A 23,601-nucleotide genomic window follows, 5' to 3' on the forward strand; every position below is an offset into this window, starting at 1 on the left:
ACACTGAACGCCACTTCAACAACTATAAATGGCCCGTGATGAGTCGCTTGAACATACTGTAGCAGCGCTTTTTGGTTTGCTTCATCGCATCAGTGACGTGGCGACCTGGGAATAGTGTGTGTCTGCAGAGACGGAGGCTGCACTGAGAGGGCTGATCACTTCTTCTCCAGCCGTACGTTAACAGCACTTAACATGGACAGCACCATCTGTACTTACGGTTTAAATGATCAACTTACAGAGTTACTAAATGATGAGTTCACTCAAAATCTACTTAGAATTTAAAAGGCTTATTCAAGGTGTATGCCACTTTCATTTGGGCCCTAGTAAGTTGTAGAAGTGTACAGCCCTCTCAGTGCAGCCAGTGGCAGCCTGGGGAGTGACGTGGAGAGAAACTCATCACGGATTGGATCTCGCTTCACTCAAGTCATTTAAAAGTAAAAAATGTTCAACTTTGAGCAACTCAGGACGCGCGATTGAGTCGCTGGAATCGCTTGAAGGGTCGTCATTTACATTGATTTTTAATGTGATCTAGTCGCTAGAGTCGCTCAAGTCACGTTGGTGTGAACACACCTTAAGTCTCCAAGTCCAGGTGGATGTGCAGTTTTTTTGTCTATTAACCCTTTGATAGACTGGACCCAGTCAACTTCTCATAGCTAAAAGGATGGATGGAATGTACTACTTTTCCTTGAACCTATAGTTCTAAGCTTATGTTGTGTGTCCATTATAGGACACATATCTTCACCCCCATCCCCCCATCTCTCTCTCTCTCATTTTTTTTTGTAAGGCTGTGACATTCAGGGAATGTGATGTGATGTATTTCAGTGAATAATATATTCTGCTAGGATTGTACAGAGCACATAGAGCAGATGGCAGCAGGTTGATCTGTGTGTGTGTGTGTGTGAGTGTGCATGCGTGTGTGTGTTTGTGCGTGTATGTGGGTGTGCGGGCATGCACGTGTGTGTATATGCATGTGTGGATACTTGCAAACGTGTGTATGTGTCCTCACCCAGGATGGGGGAGGGGCATATAGAGCGAGGGAGAGTGGGGGTTGGTGTGCGTGCGTGTGTGTGTGTGTGTCTGCGCCTCCTTTGTAAGATAAAACATGCAAATGGTGGATTATTTTAATGCAGTTTTTTTTTTTCTGAAGCTTCAAGCTTTAATCCCTAAAGCAGTTGAAATGAAAATAGTATGAATGTATTCTTTCAAACTCTTTTTCCTCCTTGATAGGAATGTATAACAACCAGCTGTCGAGGAACAGCATATCCTTTACACTTTAATTTCTCTCAGGCATATTTAATGGCAACAACTAATGATTACATTTGGATAGCATGGAATTTACTGAAGCTAGTCAGGTGTTAGCTGCTCCATTACACAGTGAAAGAGTAGAGAATATTTTTCTGATTTGTCTGATTGGAGAGCTGAATGCAGCTCAGTTTGTTACGGAGTTGTCCTCCGCTGTAAATTATGCACATTTATAGATTCTTGCTCCAGCTCATTCAAATACATGAATGTAAGAGCTTTCAGAAAAACTGAAACTGGTGCAAATCGCCTGGTAGATGCTTGGCAACTGGCCCACACGGCTGTTAGGTTACTGTGGCTAGACACCACAATAACGGCAAAAAAAAATTCCTTTGTAATATACTCCCACGCCACATATGCAAAAACTGTGAATATCAAGAAGCTTATTAGCTTATCCATGGAAATGATTCATTAACTAATCAATCCTATACTATGGACGTGTTTTGATCACATCCAGCACGAAGTAGAAGAATCTGAGAGGAAATCTTTGCATCTGTGCCGCTTTCATATCAGTGAGATTGAGCATAATTGGGTAAATGTATTTAAGTATTTGAGCGAGCAGATTCAGCCTCACTGGGATGGTGGATATTGTAGTTAGGAAGTATTTTGCCCGAGGCAATTCATTAGTGTTAAATAATTGAGGGACTTGGATAGCGCTGAGGTAAAATGCCTGTAATTTTTTTATGGAGTTTGTGTTCTTCAGGCTCTTCAGTTTAAGACTATTAAAAATGTACAAGGCTTCCCACAAATGACTCACTTGAAGGATTCACAATGGGCGCTAATGACTAACCATCCATCTTCCATTGTTTTCAAGTGCTGGGAATGTGTTTCACAACTCCATTATCAATCCTATTTCTGCATTTGAGTTCATAAAGGCTGTTATTTTACCCTTGTGCTTTTTTACCCTTTTTATTTTCAGGCAATTAAAGCACATCAGATGCAGCAGGATGTATTCGACTGACATTTCATTAAAACACATTTTAAACTTCAGCGTTGAAAGCTTGTCAGCTCAAATGGGAGCGCGCAGTCTCTTGAATAGATGTAATGGAGCTGTCAGACATGATTTAGACTGGTATAGAACCTTATGATGGGCAAGGGCTTATATTTTACATGGATTAAACATTAGAGTCTCTATCGCTTAGGCAAAACAAACAAAATAAGCATGTTGTTCTCTGCATCTGTGTCTATTTATTCAGCCTCAGACTGGCTGATGGAAATAGAATTTGTTCATATACCTGTGAGGGTTTCAATGTTAAAAGTTTGGTTGTTCCTTTGTCACTTTTTTTTACCCTATCATCAAATATTCTTTTCACCTTTGCATTCTGTTTTTCCGGTAATACAACACAAAAGGGGAATAATTTTTTTAATTTACCCTTTATTCTCACCCTAACAGTGTTTTTCAACTTTGGGGTCGCCTGGAGTTTAAATGGAGTTGTCGGAAATGTAAAACAATGAATAAATTACTGATTAAATAAACATTTTTGAATATTAAACTTTTTTTTAAATTAAAACAACACACAATCTTAAACGACTGCATTCTGTACTTTCACTTTGTCAAATATAAATCTGGTTCAAATACAGTGCATGGGGAAAACAAATCTGAGCTGGCCCAGCTTCTTAATATTATCTACTCTGTATTTGTAATTCAGTATAACAAACATGTTCAAAAAGTTATTCAAGAAGTAAAAAAAAAAAAGTCTTTAGGGTTACCAGAAATTCTTAATCATATAAATGGGGTCACGATCCAAAAAAAAGGTTGAGAACCACTGCCCTAATATGACCATGTGCATATCTAGACACATATTTGAAGTTGGATGATGTGTGAAACCAATCCAAAGAAAAAATTGTTGCGGTGACATTGAACATTTTAAATTCAGTCCATGGCCTTTTCAGAGTATTTGCAGATTTGTCTATTTATCTTCTTCAGTTGTCCCTCAGGAGTCTCTAACCGTTAGAACCACAGAGACTGGGTTGGTTTCTGTTTGCTTGAAGTTCTTAAGTTAATGGATTTAAGATGTGTGAGGAAGTTCCTGAGAGTTCATTTCTGATTTCAAAATGAATGCCGGTAGATGATCCCAAATCATAGAAGAATTCCCACAAATGGGTGTCAAACATCCTAAGAGAGTGGGGCAATACTTAATCCAACACACACACACAAAACAACCTAAATGCATCATTTTATCTAAGTTTTTACTTGTGTGTTATTTTTTCTGTTTTGCACTCTTCTCTGAAAGAAACAAGTATTAGATTAAAAAGTTAGAGGAGGAAACACTATATACAAAATCACTGAACCTAACAGTCAAAACATTATTTTTAGTCAAGCTGTATGATTAATCTGTTGTCTTGAGTAGGGTTGTGCCGTTACCGATACTAGTATCGAGATGGATCTCGATATGGCACTAAAAGGCTAGCATCGGTATCGGTTGGTACTAGCTATTAAGACGCCGATGCCATTTACAGCATCAAACTCTTCTTCAAATGCATCTGAACCAACCGTGTGGCCGCGTTTTCATGTTAACGAAAAATCAACAAACGTGCAAAAATGTCGGCAATTTTGAGAAACTTATTTTCGGTGAAAAACCAATCATATCTTTTCAACATTGCAGTATCTGCATGTATCGGTATTGGCTGATACTATGCACTTGGGTATTGGTTTCTGCATCCGGACAAAAAAAGGGTATCGGAACAACACTAGTTTTGAGAAATGCATTTTTAATAGACTTCTGGAGTGGATTTTCCAGTCTTCGGGTTCTGATTACAGGTCAGCTTTACAAAGCAATTAATGTCAGATTCATCTCACAGTTTTTCATCTTCACCACATACACTGGTCGGGCCCCATGATGGTCCAGGGCCAGGACTTTGGCTAAGGGCCACCATTCAGCCACACGTACTTGGAACGTTTTCGGAGTGTCTGCTTGTCACTGTGTTAAAGACTAAGGAGGTGGGCGCAGGGAGGGGGGGCGTGTTCAAGGGTGGAGGGGATGTCAGCTCATTAACCTCCATTCTTCCTCCAGCACAGCTACGGCATAGAGTCACTGTGTAAATCTCATGTCGTTACTACACCCCCACGCCCCCCACCCACCACCGCACACGTGTGCTGAGCATGACGGGAACAACAGAGCGAGTGGAGATCAGGAGAGGGAGGGACAGGTTCCTGTTAAAAGAACGCCCTTGACATGTTCCCTTTACAAATGCCCTGCTTGTACCACAGAAACTAAAGCCCCGCCGTCTCATTCCCTTTCCCACTTTTGTCTTCCTTTCTCTCCCTCTCTCTCTCTCTCTCTCTCCCTCTCTCTCTCTAACCACAGGCCCGGTACAGTGTGGGTGAACAAGGGGTTAGGCTCCACACTACCCCCCCTCCAGGCATCAATTCATCTAGGAAAAGACTGCTCACTGCTGTGGTGAGATAGAGTGGCAGAGTCCTGAATTTATGAAAAACCTTTTTCTTTTTTTTTTACTTTGCAAGTTTATGAACCTCAAAGTCCTAAACAGAGAAATTACAGAGCTGCACAAAGAGATCATTTATACTTATAGTTATTTGTTACAATGTAAAGAGTACTGATATATACTCCTAAAGTAGAAGTACTGTTACTTGACTCAAATTGTGCTCATGTACAAGTAAAAAGTAACTCAACTAAATAGTACTCAAAGTAAAAGTTACTAGTTACTTCCCCCATCCCCATGTTTATTTTTGGTAACAATTATTGCCACAGTTCCCTTGCGTACAGTAAACATCTCATGTATTAGAGACCAAATCTTGCACAATTGGAACCTAAAGGTATCTATAAAATAAATGGTTTGTCAAAATGTAATTAATAAAATGACTCTAACTGTAACTAAATTTATGAACCCTAAAACTGAGAAAATAACCAGCATTCAATGCTGTTTTGACGCCGTGCATCACGTTTAATCTGATTGGTCGGCATTTGATTGTTGTCTGGTCATGACATTTTTTGTGGTTTCACAGTAATATTTTACTCAGTAACGGTCGGGTGTAGAAATGTAGCATTAGATTTTACAAGAAGTAAAGCAATTTAAGTACAAGTAAAATTACTGATTTATAAATATAAGTACCCATAAAAGCAACTCAATTATAGTAACGTGAGTACTGTACCTTCACCTCTGCTCAGCATGCACACACACACACACACAACCTGCCGACTCTGCGACTATTTTGTAGGTGCAAAAACAGTCAAATAAACACATAAAATATTTTAATTAAACTTTGACTCACACAGCACAAATTCTGATTGTATCGTCTATTCAGGCCATTTGAAGTCAGCATTTTTTCTCACTCTGAGGGAAAAAGAAACTTAATCAGAAAGTACGTTGGAAATCATTGGATTTGTTTTAGCCTTCTTATAATGCATATAAATAAAGGTACCGTCTTTTATAATTGTCCTTTTTTTATAGATATACAAAAGAAAAATTGTCTTACCAAATTCTTTTAATTGGATTTTCTTTTGATTTTGTTACGATTGCATTAGTAGCACATACAGCAGATTCTTGTGCGGTTTTTGTGTTCAACTACTAGCGCTGGGTGATCGGGACCAAAATTAATATCTCAATATTTTTTCAGAAAGACAATTCTGGGTTACAGTTGCTGATGCAAAATGCCACACAGGCACAATGATCAACAAACAGCTGCACAATATATGCCACTTTTGGCTTTTTCTTCTATAAGGAACAGCATGTGTGAGTGAGTTCTGCCGTGTGGCTTGTTTAGCGTTAGGACACACTGGACGATCCATTTAACTGTGCTTTTCATGCTGTTCTGAGAAGTAGCAAAAACAGCGACTCCTAGAACGAGTATTTTATTAAAAAATAAGTTATAAAATATAAATATAGTGATATAGGCAGTATTCTGATTTTCCATATCGCCGAAATAGAAATTGCGATGTATCTTGACTTTTGATATTTTGACCAGGCCTATCAACTACCTACATTTTTAAAGTTTAGGCTACATTACCATATTGAAATTGACTGTTTTATTATCAAAACTGTCCGATCAGTCTAATGTTAGTTTATTCTTTATTTCATTCTCTCTATTTTCATTCTTCTCCCTGTACAGAGGCAAGAGAGCAGTAGATTGTACTGAAATAACCCAATTACAGTATGTGGGAGAGGAAACAAGAGTGTTTCTTTCCTCTTGCTGCAGTTACCTGATGCTGCGGTGAGCAAAGGCAAAGGGCTAGGTTAATATGACATTCTCTATACCTTTATCTCTACTCATCACTGTTTACCACTTTCAGTTAAAAGTGGTTGAGGCTCTGCATCCTTTTCTGCCATTGAAACCTCACTGACTCAAGAAACATGCACATACTGTAAGGACACGTACACAGACGTGGACACGCACGTTCTCACCTCAGACAGTGTGTCAGGTAGACTGGTGGGATAACTACTGATTTTCCTCATAGCGCCTGTGTTAAGTATAGCTTCGACAGCACCTGCAGCTGCCAGCTATACTAATTGCGTGCAATACTAACAACTTTCCAGCCTTCCAGGGCTGGTTAGCAAGAACAAGGCTACCGTTAAAGGCTACCAAAGCAGGATGAGGGAGGCTGTGTGGGCAGCACTTTGGTTTGCTCTTTCTGTTACACTTTGCTCATGTGCTAACACTCATTCCAGGGCTGTGACCTCCTTCTCGCTCGGATACAGTTACTGCACATACAAAGCACAGATGGAAATGAACTGTTTTGTCCACCTGCCACCGCGGCTGCTGAAGTTAAAAATCTTCCAGTCACTCCACAATTTTACCACCACTTTTTTTTACTGAAGCATTGATGTGTGCAGTCACAGTACTTTGCTGAGAAACTATTTATCTTGCATAGAACTAGTCATGTGCCATATGGAGAAAAATGTATATCATGATATAGGCATGGGCGGAGTTTGAGATTCTTGCCGGGGGGGCAAAAAAAAAAAATTAAATATATAGACCATCTCGAGATTCGCGCAAACCACAATGTGCGTAACATATACAACTAGAATTTTAGGATGAAGGTGCTGGCCTGCATCGTAATGCATTAGCTTAGCATTGGCTATCAATAGCTTTAGCTAGCATTAGCTAGTGTTAACATAACATTAGCTTAGCATTAGCATTAGCTAGTGTTAACATAACATTAGCTTAGCATTAGCATTAGCTAGTGTTAACATAACATTAGCTTAGCATTAGCATTAGCTAGTGTTAACATAACATTAACTTAGCATTAACATTAGCCGAGCAATAACACTAACCGAGCATTAGCCTAGCATTTTCACTAACCAAGCAGTAGCACAAACCTAGCATTAACATTAGCCTAACATTAGCATTAGCCTAACAGTAGCATTAAACTGGCATTAACAATAACCTAGCATTATCATTAATCTAGCAATAACATTAACCTAGCATTAGCAATAACATAGAATTAGTTAAGCATTAACCTAACATTAGCAATAAGTTTAAGAACTAACATCTGTGACATGAAACTAACCAGCACTTATAATATGTGTATATCATCTACATAATCTTAAGAATTAAATATTTTCTAATTCTTTGTGGTACACTGTAATGAAAACTTTTGACCACTGGGAGGGGCAATGCTCTCCCTGCCCCCCTTCAAAATGTGCGTATGGATATAGGTAGATTTATAGTATTGCTTGAAATGAAATGAATGGAAAATTGCTATTCATTATATATTTTAGTATACAAAAATAAACTAATAAATAAATCCCAAAATAAATGGTACTTCTTTAGGAATCTTCTCAATGAAGGAATATTTGTGACTTTTGCTACATATACTATTGTCGCACATTTACAAATCAGAACACAAAGGTGGAAATGCCACCAGGGGTGCAAAAACCAACAATAATGGCCACTTCTATCGTTTTAAACCGTACCTGTAGTGAATTTTACTTTCAAGCTCCATCAAAGAACATATATGATAGTATAGGTTTTGTTAGGTTATATAAATTCTTTAAACGTCCTTCTAGGGCAGCAGGAGATAAATTACTATGGCGGGTTGTATTGTACGGTAGATGTTTTTATATCGCACTACAATATATATCATATCGCACAGCATTAAATAGGACACATACATAGTATTTCAATATCAGTAGGCTACTAGCTGGCAGAGCTGGTTATTGAATAATTGTGTGATACCAATGAATGACTACAGGGATAAAACTATTCAATGGTCCTCTTCTAGGTTGTAAATAACAGGAGACCAACAAAGTCGTTCAAAATTAAGATTAGAAATCAATAGGCCTATCAATATCTTGCTGCAACTACAGGAATATGTTCAACTGTACTGGACCCACACAAAGAAAGTGGGAATTGTTATTAAAAAAAAGTAAAGAAAAGTAAGGAGAGAAGTTGGCACAATACAGCTATTAAAAACCACATTACAGAACAACGACCATCAAGCTCAATGTCCCAATTCCAAATATAACACCATATGAAAATCAATACAAAAGGGACTATGATGTTAAATAAAGTTTTTTGTAATAACACAACATTCAAAACACTTAAAACGAAAAGCAGAGAGATTATATTGCCAACATGTGGCAGAAAGTTGATCATTTGGAGCAAAAATTAACAAAGTAACCAATTGGACATGGACACAACAACTGGTATCTTTCCTGTAACATATCTGATAATATTCTGCTGGGAAGACTTTGCAACAGTTTGTGTGTCCGAGAAGAGGAATAAAAACGGCCATTGTTCTGCACCTACCTACAGCTATCTTCCACGTCTCCGTCCATCCAACTCCACACGTAGAATTAGGCTGACTGACAGCTTGTTGTTACCAACAGACATGAGCCACGGTTGAGTAAGTGAGACGGTAATAAACCAGGCCTCCCAACTACACTTCTGAGTTATAAACTAAAGGAATGTAACACAAGCCAATACCAGCGTTCCCCACTCTCTGCTATATATACTCTTTAGTTCAAAAGTAGCGTCAATAGCAGGGTTGGGTCAATTAGAATTGGAATCCCATTATTGATAATAAATTACAATTATGGCATAATTATGAATGTAACTGTGGTTGAAAACATCTGTTGCATCATTATTGAATTGTAATTGAGCTCAGATAATTGACTTTGTAATTGTAATTGTCATGGAAATTCTCCACAAAATACAATTTATTGAAACGCAAACGTGGTGAACCATGTTATAGTTCTGTCTTACACATACATAGTGATTATTTAAATATGGAAGTCCACACCAAAGACATTAATAGCACTATTTTTATTGATTAGGAAGCCTAACAAGGTAACCAAGAGATGAGAAACAAATTAAATTATATATTTTTTAGTGTATTTTAAAGCTGATTTTAGACATGGGTCAAAACTGTCCCGTTATCATAAGAGACGCTATAACACAAGAGGAAGATTAAGATTTATGGGCTTATTTATTAAAGGCTCAGAAATTACATTGTAACTTTAGTAATTGGGAACTTAACTGTAATTGACTTCCAGGGGAAAAATAATAATTGTAATATTAATTGCAATTAGAAAAAATGCTGGTCGCAGTAATCATAATTGAGTTATGATTGAACATGGATAATTGAAGACGTAATTGAAAAATGTAATTGACCCCAACCCTGGCAGATGGTGACCAGGATTGCAAAATAATAATTATTAGTTATGAAAAGTTCAAATGACACTTTGGTTCTGTCAGAAACATATAATCTGACAGGATCTCACTCCAGGGTTGTAGATATGATTATTAATTATACTAGATCTGACAGAATGAACCCACCACAGTGACTGCTAAACTGGTTCAATTCACCCACCAGCACACAAATGTACCCTTGTGGTTGGCGCTAATTTACATCCCTGTAATGAATGCAGTGTCAGTATATGGATAAATATAGTACCGTAAGTACATCATTTTAAAACACGCACCATTGAGCTCTTAAAGCAAACAGAAGAACGTTTAATACCGCTTCATAAACTAATTGCTGAGTGTTTCCATCTGATTCAAGACATGTTTTGTTCATTAAAGATGAAATAAATGTCTAATACAGAAAAGGAAAATGAAGTCTGCGTGGATGTTCATAGCTAATGACGTGATTACTATTAAAAGTAATACAAATATCCATTTCTTTACTCTGGCATCCAGCTGTGACATCATCAAGACACATTGAACCCAACTTCACTTTTATTTAGTACTGACCACCATCTGCACACCTCATTCCCATTCTTATGGTGCGTTCAATGACTCGTTTCTCATTAGCGTCTCCGTTGATTACGACTGATTCTAAACTCTTGCAGAAACAGGGGCCATCGCAATTTTTGCATGGGAAAATATCTTTTTTTATTTTGGTTGGAGGAAGTCAAAGGTTACATTCTTGCCAGTAAAATAAGATAGAGCTGGGCAATATATCGAGATTCAAGATTCATCGAGTTTTCTATTTTGGCGATATGGAAAGTTACAACATGAAAAGAATAGTCAGATGGATTTCTATGGGGGAAAAAGATTAAAGTGGCACATATTGTGCAGTCGTTTGTTCATAAATGTGTCTGGGTGGCATTTTGCAGCAGCAAATTTAACCCAGAATTGTCTTTCTGTTAAAACTTTATTGAGTTTAAGATATCTAGATTCATGTCGTATATTGCCATTTTAAGAAATAATATCGAGATACGAGTTTGGGTCTATATCGCCCAGCCCTAAGTCGAGAAGTACAACATTATGTATGAACCAATCACCCTTCTGTCTGTATTGTGTATTGGATGAATGAAAAAAGATTTGACTTTAGCCGTCTTTGAGGAATTAAATCATTTCCTCTACTGAAATACTTTCTATGGTCGTACAAAGCAGGACAACATGGAACAGAATTCCTTAAAAATCCAGCTCCAAGTATCTTTTTAATAAGCTAAACTCCTCAGACTGTTTCCAGATAATTATAGCCTGAATAATGCATATTTATGAAAATGAATTACAACATTGATAAAGTTAAGGTCACATACTGTATAAGTTATGGGTGCTGGTGGCGGTGACCCCTGAGGGGGTGTGTGTGTGCGTGTGTGTGTGTGCGTGTGTGTGTGTGTGTGTACACAGGATCAAACTCTTACACCCAGGAAGAGGCCCTGTTTCTCTTATCTAACAACAACAGAGCATGTGTCGCCATGGCCACAGGCTGCACTTTTTTTATGGGCTGCGTGCATGTGAGTGTGCATGTGCATCTGTGAGCGTGTGTGTGTGTGTTTGTACGTGCTTGTGTATATGTGTGACACTGTGTGCATGTTCATTGTTTGCTCGGGGCGTGGTGCAACACTAGAGTGGTGGTTATAGCCTGTCTACTTTCTTTCTTTCTTTCTTTCTTTCTTTCTTTCTTTCTTTCTTTCTTTCTTTCTTTCTTTCTCAAACATTGAAGAAAACTCAGATGATTATTATTTTTTTCTTTTAACATTGAAACACAAAGGAAAACCCAAATGACTATTATTATTATGTTTGTTTGTCTCTTTGTTTGTTTGTTTGTTTGTTTCTTTCTTTCTTTCTTTCTTTAAAATTCAAATTTCCTGAAAATTCTTTCTTTCTTTCTTTCTTTCTTTCTTTCTTTCTTTCTTTCTTTCGTTCTTTCCTTAAAATTCAAATTTCCTGAAAATTCTTTCTTCCTTCCTTTCCTGAAAATCCCACTTTCTCTTTCTTCTATGCATTACTCTCCCTGTCGTCGTCCCCCCCCGCCCCCCGTCTGCCTCGTGTCTTTGAACTGGTAGTGACAAGTTGGGCAACATCAAAATTCAGTGGCACATTGCTCAGGTTGGGGTTTGTTAGGTCGCCGCTACAGCTTAATTGAACAGAGGACTGAGAGAAAGAGAGAGAGAGAGAGAGAGAGAGAGAGAGAGAGAGAGAGAGAGAGAGAGAGAGAGAGAGAGAGAGAGAGAGAGAGAGATGTAAAAAGTGGAATAAAGAGCAGAGCGGGAAGTAGACGAAGAAGGCATACATATTGCATGAGCCCTCACCACCACCACCACCACCACACCCCTTTCTTCACAGAATGGCTGTGTACTGTTCTGGGCTTATTAATTCCGCTCGGTGGAAGAATTATTTTTAGCGGCTCGGTGTAGTGGTGAAAGGCTTTTAAAGTCACAAGTACTACATATTCCGCTTGTGGACTATCTTTTATTAATTGAGAAAGTTCAAAACTTTGTCATTGGGTTAGGATTGTGTATGTTTAGTGTTGCACATACAGTACAGACAGTAGCTCTCAGTGAGTTACTTCTTAAAGTAATTATTCCTTAGCTATATCTTACAGTATGTCATGAGGAAGTGAAACTGGGGTGACTTGAGTGATGTTTCCGTTCTCAACATTTCAGTACTGTTTAATTCACTGAGATGCTCTCACAGTGTGACATTAAACATTTGAGTTAGGGAATATTTCACCAGCGTGAAACACATAAACACTCAAAAAGACTGTGTTGAAATGTTCAATATCTATGTCTGATGTTTAAACAAAAGGGGTTTTTTTTGTTCCAACTGCATGTAACCTATTCCAGACATAGAACGACAAAGTACTTTCACAATAAGTGCAAGTACAAATAAATCTAAGTGCTACACAATAAAACAAGTTTACAGGAAATGACATCACAAATTTAAAAGCTATAAAAAGAGGACGAAAACAGCAGAGGTTAGTTTAAACCTCACATTAATAAATAATATGTAAAGCTGTTTTTATACTGTAGATCACTAGGCTGCCAATTATATTAGTGCAGCATAACATTTGAAATTTCATATCTGGTTTCTCACATTAGTTTCTTTGAGTAACTGACAATTAATTGCATTGTTATCTGCATTACCAGCCATAGAATTGAAAGCAGTTTATTGTCATACTGTATACAGTATATAAAACAACTTTTGGTTGAACAAAACACACATAATACAATTAATTTAATAAAAAGCAGCAGTAAAACATATTTTTTCATAAATCTCAAACTAGTATAAGATTAAAAAAAAAAAAAAAAAAAAACAAGTTAAAAATCTTTTAATGGTGTATATACATTGTTACAGCTAAGAACTCCCTCCCCCCGTGGACATCAGAAACATCGACACCTTACAACTCTTCCAATCCAGACTCAAAACCCATCTCTCCCCCCGTGTATATTCTCATCCCTAATTTCACCTTCCTGGCTTTTCTTTTCTATTCTTAGTATTATACTGTTTTTAATGTATTTCACTGTTTTTATTATTCTGTTTTTATTGTAAAGTGTCCTTGGGTTTGCCTGAAAGGTGCTTTTAAATAAAATAAAGACTTTTATGACCTAACAGTGTTTTAGCAACACCACCCCCACATTTCTTATAATTTCTGTACTTTTCTTTTAACGAAACTTCTGCTTTACAGTTTTTTTTTTTTCTTTTCAAGAACCATTAGTTACATAATAATGCAATGTAATGCAACAAGTTTACAAGAAATTACATCATAATTTAAAAGTTAATAAAAGGGGACAAAAACAGTTCATAAAATATTGAATCTAAAAAGCTGTAACTAATATGTAATGTAAAGTGTTTTTTTACACAATAAAACAAGTTTACAAGAAATGACATCACAATTTAAAAGCTAATAAAATGATGAAAACAGCAGAGTAACTTTAGAGAGGTTGGTTCAAACCTCACATTAATAATTCATACTGTATGAGCTGTTTTTTTGTGTTTGTTTTTTACATGTAACACTATAGGCTGTCAATTACAGTAGTGCAGCATAACATTTGAATTTTCAGGTTTATCGCCTGAGGTGCTTTGATTAACTCACAATTACTTGCTTATATAATTGAAAGCAGTGCATTATCATACTATAATATACCTACAGTATATAAAAGTACAGCTACTTTTGGTTGAACATAACACACATAATACAATTACTTTAATATATAAAAACTGGTGTAAGGGAAAAAATGAAGCAAGTTAAAAGTTTTTTCATGGTAAATGTTCGTTATGACAGCAAAGACTTGATGCAGTGTGTGGTTATATTACATATAACAGTAGAGCTGGGTGATTAGGAGCAAAACTTCTCTTTATATTTTTTCTCAAAATGGCGATATATATATATATATATATATATATATATATATATATACGATCTAAATCTCAATGATGCAAAATGCCACACAGGCACATTTATTAACAAACAGTTACAAAGTTTCTCTATATTAGTGGTCACCAACATGGTGCCCGTGGGCACCAGTTTGCCCGCATGGACCACAAGAGGAGCCCCCCTCAGGCCTGCTTTAACAAGAGCGCTATTTACCAATGAACTCCATTTAAAATCTGATTTACTTGCCAGACTTTAAACTCACAAAGATAAATACAAGTGACAAATATAGTAGGGATAGACCGAGCTGATGACCGATACGGACTGCCAATTTTTTTGAGCCGATATTTGGAGCCCATACCACTTTTGCTCCCTCAATTTACACCATAAAAATTACACAATAATGATTTTTTTAGAAAAAGGACCATTTATTGAAATGAACAAAGGTGAGGTAGAACAAGAACAAGTAAAAATATTTCTGCTCACTGTAAATAATGCGAATCGGCAAACACAGCAGCCCGCATCGGCCAATACATGTAAAAAAATGCGAAAATTGCTAAAATGTAGTTACATACTGCTGCACTTCCTAAGTTTTTGTATTAAATTAACAATTTTTAAATGTTTATTTTACACTGAAACATTTGGACAAATCTTGGTGTTGTAGATAGAATTGTATTAAAGAAGCTGCAGAAAATTTTTGTCAAATATTAAACAGTTGTTAAATTACACAAATGTCACGTTTTACAATTATTTAAAAAGTAGTTAGTAGCTCGTATAATGGGAAGAATATTTATTTTTTATGAAAATGGAACAATCTCATGAATTGCATGTTGAATTATTTCCTACCTTTTTAAGTTACAGTTAATTTAACTTATTATCTTACCCTTGAATTAAATTGAAATCGTGAAAATGTAGTATTTAAAAAGTGTGTATCAAACCGGTATCCCTTTGAATAATTGTACGTTTGAAGTAGCTCTATATGACATATGTTAAAAGCCCTAGTATCAGTTTATCTAATGAGTAGTCAGTGATGTGGTTTACATGAGATGATATCAGCCCCACCCTCGTCCCAGATGTTGCTAGAAGGCTTAGTGAGGAGCTTATATACAGTGTCCATCAATCAAAACCAAGTGGACTTCAGTGGAGTCTATAATTTGGCCTCCAATCCTGCCCTCCACAGCCTCACCGGTGCACTCCAAGATGAAAAGATAGTATTGCACCATTAGCGCTGTGTAAATATTACATGGTTTTTTTTTTTTTTTTTCCTGGATATGATAGTTAGCATTACTTCCACCTTGCGGCTTCATTATTTTTGATACGTTAGTCTTTGTTGATGATGGCAAGGCGTGACCTACTTCTGGGACTCTCTCTCTCTCTCTCTCTCTCTCTCTCTCTCTCTCTCTCTCTCTCTCTCTCTCTCTCTGTCTTCATTTGTCACTGTCTTCACATTTTCACTTCTCTCCCTCATTTACTCACTCCCCAAGTCTTTCTCAGGCTTTCTTTACCTCTCTTCCTTCTTCTTCTCTCAATCCGCATCTTTTTTTTTTTTTTTTTGTCATTTATTCACTCATTTCTGCCTCTGTGTTACTTTTTTTCCCCTCATGTGTGCATTCTTTATTTCTCAATTTGTCTCCCCCACAACCCATTATTATTTCTCTCTGTTCCCCCCCTCCTCCTCCTCCACCCTCCTTGCCTCTCCACCCCTTCTTTCCCATGTTTTTTTATTCCTCTCTCTTAGCACCACGTGTGTCACGGAGGGAAACATCTCGAGCAGTGGTCCCTGCTGAACAATTACCATGCAAAGCAATCCAAATAGAGATGTTTGCCGAAAACAACATGTGTGTAATTACTGCTTAATGAGGCCCTTGTCTCGGGCAGAATGCCCAATTAGGTTGCCGATGCGAAAGCAATGCAAAAGAAAGAAAGAAAGACAGGGAGGAGAGGAAATATATAGTGTTTGTAACAGTGATACGAGATTGAGACGATGATGATGATGATGATGAGAACAGTGAAACCAAAGAAAGTAACCAGAAGGTGGTGAAAGAGAAAGATGAGTGGGTTGAGGAGGAGTGAAATGAGAAAATGATGAGAAAGAAGGTGATTTGTGCTGTATAACTTATGGCAGGGTTGATAGAATTTAGCATTTTAAGTAGAAGTGCAGGGGAGAAGCTACTGTATGGAGAGAGAAAAAAGCTTTATGTTGCTGTATATGAGCAGCCATGTTGAAGCACAAAATGGCTGACCTTTCCTGGATGATTAGATTTTTTTTTTTTTTAGGTCATCATCAAGTTCCAGGTGTAATTACTGCATATGCACATTATTAACGGGTGCTATTTCCACCAGAATCAGCCCTAATGCAACACCTGTGTGCTGTGTGAGGTTAAGCATCACATCTGATCGCTGCCTAAAGTTCCTATGCACTTGAGAGAATCTTATTGTGAAGAAGCTCGCTCTATGACTTTACGTCAGCACTGATATCTAAGTGGATTTCAATGGAATGAAATTGCTCAGTTAGGCGAGAACAAGAGGCTTTCATGTGAGGAGTGAAGGGTTTATTGCAGATGTGTCACCAAGGTCAACATCATCACTTGGTCCACTCTCAGTAAGCCAGTCGCTCCGAGCCTTGGCTCAGACACTTCTCTGCTTTATTAAGCTCATTAGCTTCGCTAACTCACTCATTTAATTAGTCAGCAGTCAGTTTGACCTGAAAACAACATGCAGATTTTATTGTGGCGGGGGTGGACTGGGTCAAAAATTCTGACCTGGTATTTTGTGTCCAGACCAGCCCACTACATTATCAGTGATGCTCGACATGTGGCTTTTTATGTCTTCATTTTAATTATTATTCCCCCAGAAAACCTTTTTAACCCCTTTGTGTAACTTCCTTTGTCCCATTTTTGCCCTTTTTTAAAAAGTTCTAATACTTTATTCATACTTTAACTACTTTTTGCCTATAAACACCTTGTTTTTCCTATTTTTTGGCCATTTTTACAAGTTAATTTTGACACATCCATTTTTTGTCCTTTCTTTATGATTTTTTGGCCACTTTTCATCCAAATAAGCTAACTTTTACCCAATAAATACCACTTCTTTCCTTTTTTCCCTACATTTTGCCTTTTTTGTTCCACATTTTTGCCCTTTTTTACTACTTTGTTGCCACAGGCACCACCAGATTCACTAACACATTCTATCCCAGTGCAATACGGTTATGAAGACATAAGAGGTGTTCAGACAATTTGTAACTGTGCAATATATTTATCCTTGTTGTTCTCACTGTTTATTTATTTGTTCATTCATTGACTTAGTGGCTCCCCTTTTAAATACACTTATTTTTTTATCTTTCTTTTTATTTTCTTTTTATCTTGCACCAGTTGTCTCTTACTTTTGTTGTACCTTGTGTATAATGACAATAAAATCATTCTATTTTATTCTTTTTTGCTTATTTAAGCTCCCCTTTGCCATTAAACAGCACCTAGTTCCTCTTTTTTTGTCCATTTTTGGCCACTCTTCACTGCTTTTGGCCCATTTTAGTCACTTTTCGCTCTTTTCTTGTCACATTTTTGCCACTTTTGGACCATTTTTGGCCACCTGTTACCATGTCTGCCTCCACTCGCTTTTCAAAATAAAAATAAAAAACTTAGCGTAGCGGACCGGCCCACTTCGGGTCGACGGTTCACGGATGATGTCAAATGGCCAGTCCACCCCTGATTGTGGGTGTACTGTATATAAGGCTGATGGAATAAAAACACGAGGTGTGACAGAGGCTCAAAGGCAGCTCTCGTCTCAGTTCCTTGATGAAGTATTTGCAGCTCAATGCTTAAGAAATCATTAGAATAACCTAGTGAATCTGCACTGAGGTTCCTACGATACGCATCGTTAACCAACCATTGCCCTGAGGCTGCCACTCATTCCCCGGGCCTTTCTACTACATAATGTTCTGTAATTTCTCTTTCCCACCATTCACATGCTCATTTACCTACTTTGGCTTTTGTCATGTCTAGCATCATAGATATTAGATTCCAGCCCTGCAGGAATTTTGCCCATTTCCCCCATTAGCCTACCAATTTTGTCATTGTTGTCTTTTGGTATAATTTTATGATTCATTTGTGCACCTGTCATTTCCTGTGTGTTTATTTTTCTTTTCATTTGGTTGCTTTTATGTAGTCGTGGTACAGGAAACTCAAAAATAAAAATAAGCCTATTACGGATGGTGAATATAATCACTTTCCAGATTGAAATAACACCTACACCATATGTGTCAAACTCATGGCCAGTGGGCCAAATTCGACCCTTTGGAACATCCAATTTGTCATTTTTACTTTTTCTCTTGCAGACCAAAGAAAACATGAATCATTGTGTTAATGAAACTCAACAATATTTGCAGGGGCTCAAAGTTTTCCCGGTGCTTATATATTGTATGATTGAAGTTGAAAAACTAAAAATTGTTACAAAATTGTTAAATTTTCCTCAAATTATGACATAATATTTCCCCTAGTTAAATAGAAATTGGTCACAAAATCTAGGAAATTGAAAGTGAAGATCTTGTTTGGACTTATATCTATTTATTGCTTATTGCTTGGGTATTGTTTCTTCCATATTTTGTATTTCATGTATACATAGAAGTGTAAACTAGGGCAAAATAATGTTGAAATTACTCATTTTCCCGCATAAAGTCTATATTTAACTAAAATGAGTTTGACACCCCTGACCTACACAATCATATGCAACCTTTATTTCAGATAGTTTTCCCTTTTGCCGATATGACTATTTATAAACTAGCATGAATGCAGCATTTGCCACATGTATGGACACAATATTAAAGATTGTCTTTTGTCATGGTACATTTTTACATATTCGTAACTTATGCTGTATTTGGTTCATTGTGATCACTAGTTAGTGATGCTAGGCTGGGGTTGGTTTGATATTGATATCTACAGTAAATCGCTGCCATTATCATGTGACATTGTAAACCATCTACAATATGTTCATATACGTTTTTTGTTGCTTTAAATTCTCAAGTCGCAGTCTTCAAGTCTCCAATTCACAGACTTTGGGGTTTAGTTTATGTTTGTGGTTTCTTTGATTTCAGGTTCAATCATACGACAAAAAATCACCAAAACAAACAACAAGAGGATTTATTTGAAGCATATTGCCTTACTGTGCGTTAGGGGTATGCATTACCATGAATCTGACGATACGATACGATTCACTATTTGCATGTCACGATATAATATATCTTGATGCTAAACATTACGATATATCCCAATATATGGCGATATTAGTAATTATGAATTTCACCTTTACAAGTACAAAAATGTATGACATATAATTTATTTCATTTTGTTTAACTTGTGAGAACAATTAAATGGTAACTAACTATTGTTCAAGCACCGATATCAATAACAAGTGGTAATGTATTTTTCAAAAAAGTTTAACTTTTGATTCCGCAACAGATTCTGATTCTAATAAATAAAAGCAACCATGTACACCTATGAAAATGCCCTGTATGTTTTATAAAAATAAAGTGCAATCACATGACCGGGCGTATACGGGCTATGCATATAAATTTTTTTTGTTAAAAACATGATTAAAAAAATCAGATTTGGACATTTTTTGGATTGATATAATAATCGTGCAGTGAAATATCGCGATATATCGCTGAATCGTTTTTTTCTTACACCCTTACTGTGCGTGTGCTATCATCCAGTCAAAGTTTATTAGTTCATTTGCAGAAAGCGTCGAATGCCAAATGTTGATCCTGTGGAGGCCATGGGTACTTCTTGATATGCACATATTTTCATGGTTGCAGTTTTGTTTTTTATTCACCTTAACATTGAACATTTTTGGTCTCTAAACTGTTTTAAGGACAGATTTCTTTCTTTCTTTTATTTGCCGATAAAATTGACTGTGATCTTATTTTTCTTTATTCACCAAAGCTATAGTCTCAGATAATATGGGAAAGGTTTTTTATCCGCCATATGAGTCCAACCTTATCTAATGCTCCTTTGGCACCTGGAGCAAGTGATTTGTTTTTTGCTTGATATGCATATAAATACACACTGTAAAATGATATAGGCTTGCTCATGCTTTCCTACTGTACAGTATGCAGTATTCTTAGATTCCTTCACAGTCATCCTCACACACACAGCAGGGCCCACAGGGAAAAGCCCATCTCGTCACTCTGCTCGTGTCGCCTAATTACTAACCCGCTGACGATCGGTAATTACCCACGCTGCCATGCCACCACGAGGTTTAACCAAAGTGACAAAGTCATTAGTCTCACACTTCAGGCCACCCGTAAGGAGCTTTTCCTCCTACCCAGGCAAACCTTCTAATTCTTTTATCCAAACCTCCGCTTGCAAACAATGTTCATTTTTTCTCTCCATTTCTTTCCTGTAGTTTGATGGTGACAACATGTACATGAATGACAACACCCAAGAGTTTCGGTCACCAAATCAGGTAAGACAACCCACAGCTTTTTCCTATGAACTCTGCAGAGCACACACTGATGCAGCCTCTCTGCTAAAAGGTCCGGTGGTTGGAAAAAGATCTGCCATTTAATTCTGAAGTGAAAGAAAGAACATTTCACAAAAAGCCTTGTCTGAAAAAATCTAAACTACACTTCCAACTAAGCAATTAATCAGAGATGTAAAGAGTAGAAGTACTGTTACTTGATTGAAATTGTACTCGAGTACAAGTAAAAATAAGTCATACATAAAAATTGGATACATACAAATTGGAAAATAAAGTACAAGTAAAAAATATCTCAATTAAATAGTACTCACAGTAAAAGTTACTAGTTACTTTCACCCCCCACGTTAATTTTTGGTAATACATCTTGCCGTTTCCTTTGCATACAGTAAACATCTGATGTATAAACTTAAAAAAGAATTGGAACTGAATTTATTTTCCACAAAGGCATCTGTATAAAATAAAAGGTTAGTCAAAATGTAATTTTTTTTTTTTTTTAAATAAAACAACACCAAAGAATGCAATTAAAAAAAGTCTCTATAGCTGAATTTATGAATTCTAAAACTGAGAAAATAACCTCCAATTCATTGTTTGGGCGAGGTGCGTTACATTTAGTCTGATTGGTCGGCTATGATGTGATGCATTTGATTGTTGTCTGGTCATTTAATTTTTTTGTAGTTTCACAATGTCCGTTGATCATTTTTAAAGGGATCGTCCACTGTTTTTACAAATGTGGCCTAAAACCTTTGAAATGCACTTATTCGAAGATCTATGCCTAACAAAACACATTATTTTACACTATATTTGTTTTATCAACTTTTGAAACTGGGACTACTTTACCCTGTGCGCCGCCATGTTGAAATGATGTCATCGGTGACGTGATACGCCCCTTTTAGTCCATTTTGTAATATAGGAGTTTAAGCATTCAGGATCATTTAGCAGCTTTTTCAGTCAAAATGACAACTTGGGCTGCTTTGGGTTGCTCTAAAAGTCAGTAAAAGTTAAACAATTTGACGTAAACCTCTATGATGATAAATTTAAACCGTGACCCGAAAAAATCTGTGGCCACATGGGGCGACAGTTCCCACTGTGCTGTTTCGTAGACGCCATTAAGGAGAGAAAAAGAGCTCAGTGTGCATTAAATAAAGGCAACCAGGATTCACTGCTGCTCATTAGAATCAGCAGTGAATCCACTGCAGCGTTGAGCAGCAGTAGGATTCTACAACCAGGATTCTGTACAACATGTACTCAGATATAGTAGATATGCTCTAGCTGACTAGGAATCAGCAGCCATTAGTTGTTGGACCATCTTTGACAGCAGTGAAAAGCCCTCATCAGCATAAGTATCCCATCATCCACTAAAAACGCTTTGCTTTTAGATGATTGGATATAAAGCTCATTAACATATATGTATCTTCATCATCTGAGGGATTAAATCCTGGTAGAGTTTAATACATACCAACTCAGGGACTGAGACAATGCAGTCACAGCACTAACATTGCACCAGTCTGTTCAAACCTGGTCTGGTCCCAGTCAGACTGTCAGTGGGTTAGACAGGCATAGTGTTGAGCTCTCCCAGCTGCTAGAGAGAAACACACGGCTGGGCATATGGCAGAGTTTGGAGCTCTAGGATGTGTTGTTCCAGCAGCAGGGCCTTCATGTTCTGACATGACACTATGAGGTGAAGGCTCCAGGTCAATTAGCTCCCAGCTCAATAAGTCAGAGAGCAACTGGGCAGAGACGCAGTGCTAAGAGCACAACCCACTCAGCACTGGCTCAGTTGTTAATGCTAAAGGTGTCTAACACTGTACAGTTTGGCGTCTTTAACATGTTGACAGAATGCGTATTCACTGCAAGGATAATAAAAGCAGCTTTAAAAATAGAATGCATTGTCATAGCCTGGCAGATATGTAGCAATATTAGCCTAAGATGTTCACTTCTGGAAGAAAGTATGAACATATGTACTGTACATGGGGTTTTTTGAGTATGCTGAATCCATTGTTAATGGGATCCCCACTGTCACATTGTCAGTGCCCGATCCTTTCGTCACTTCCTTTACTTGCATCCTTTATGACAGCGCTCCTGAGACGTGATATTTGAATGTAAACTGACCAAAAGACGTTTGTTAAATATTCTAATAGTACACATGTAAATATGTGACTGTAAATTGTGATGTTTTTTTTTTTATTAACTAAAAAAAAACACCAAAAGAAAAAACCAGCGCAAGACAATGTATACAAAAATGGAGCAAAACACAACATTGACAATCAAAAACCAAACAGAAAATAAAACAAAAACCAAAATAAATCAAAATTCACTCAAAACATACATTTCAAATTATTTTTAAACAGCAGCGTTTCAACCTTTTAAATAGATGCATGATCTCAGTGGTGAATTATTGGGTTTTTTTGTCAAGGAATTCAATAATATTTCTTAAAATACTGTAAATTGTGCTCAGAGCACAATGTCTGTATTGCAAATTTCAATCTTACTATAACTTCAGTTCTGTTAGACATAGAAACATGTGGCAAAATGTAGATTTTTGGGGACAAGGATTGTCATGAAATAACCTAAAATACTATAAGTTCAATTCAGAGCAAGATATAAGACGGCCACCACAACAATGTATACATGGAAATGGGTGAAATTGGGATTTATTTGCAGCCACAACTTTGTATGACAAAGATGCATTTTAAAGGCTGAACGATTTGATTTAAATCCCCATCAAAACATGAATTAATATATCTATATTATTATTATATTATAGATTGTAGATTATATATTACATTGTGATCCTGGTGCATGCATTAGCATTAATCTG

At 36.9% G+C, this 23,601-nt stretch overlaps 1 protein-coding gene across 4 annotated transcripts in view; it reads left to right on the forward strand.

Moving 5' to 3' along the window:
- The window catches only part of LOC114467258 (TOX high mobility group box family member 2-like), a 262,292-nt gene that overhangs the window by 172,298 nt on the left and 66,393 nt on the right, over window positions 1–23,601 (forward strand). For 3 of the 4 annotated variants that reach the window (XM_028453431.1, XM_028453430.1, XM_028453428.1), the window contains exons 2-3: window positions 4,608–4,700; window positions 20,709–20,768. In XM_028453431.1, coding sequence (XP_028309232.1) covers window positions 20,724–20,768 — 45 coding nt within the window. In that variant the 5' untranslated portion in view covers window positions 4,608–4,700; window positions 20,709–20,723. The remainder of the gene's footprint in view (window positions 1–4,607; window positions 4,701–20,708; window positions 20,769–23,601) is intronic. The other variant, XM_028453429.1, reaches the window with a different exon arrangement.

Source organism: Gouania willdenowi, chromosome 7, assembly GCF_900634775.1.
Source record: "Gouania willdenowi chromosome 7, fGouWil2.1, whole genome shotgun sequence".
In the NCBI taxonomy this organism is placed as follows: Eukaryota; Metazoa; Chordata; class Actinopteri; order Blenniiformes; family Gobiesocidae; genus Gouania; species Gouania willdenowi.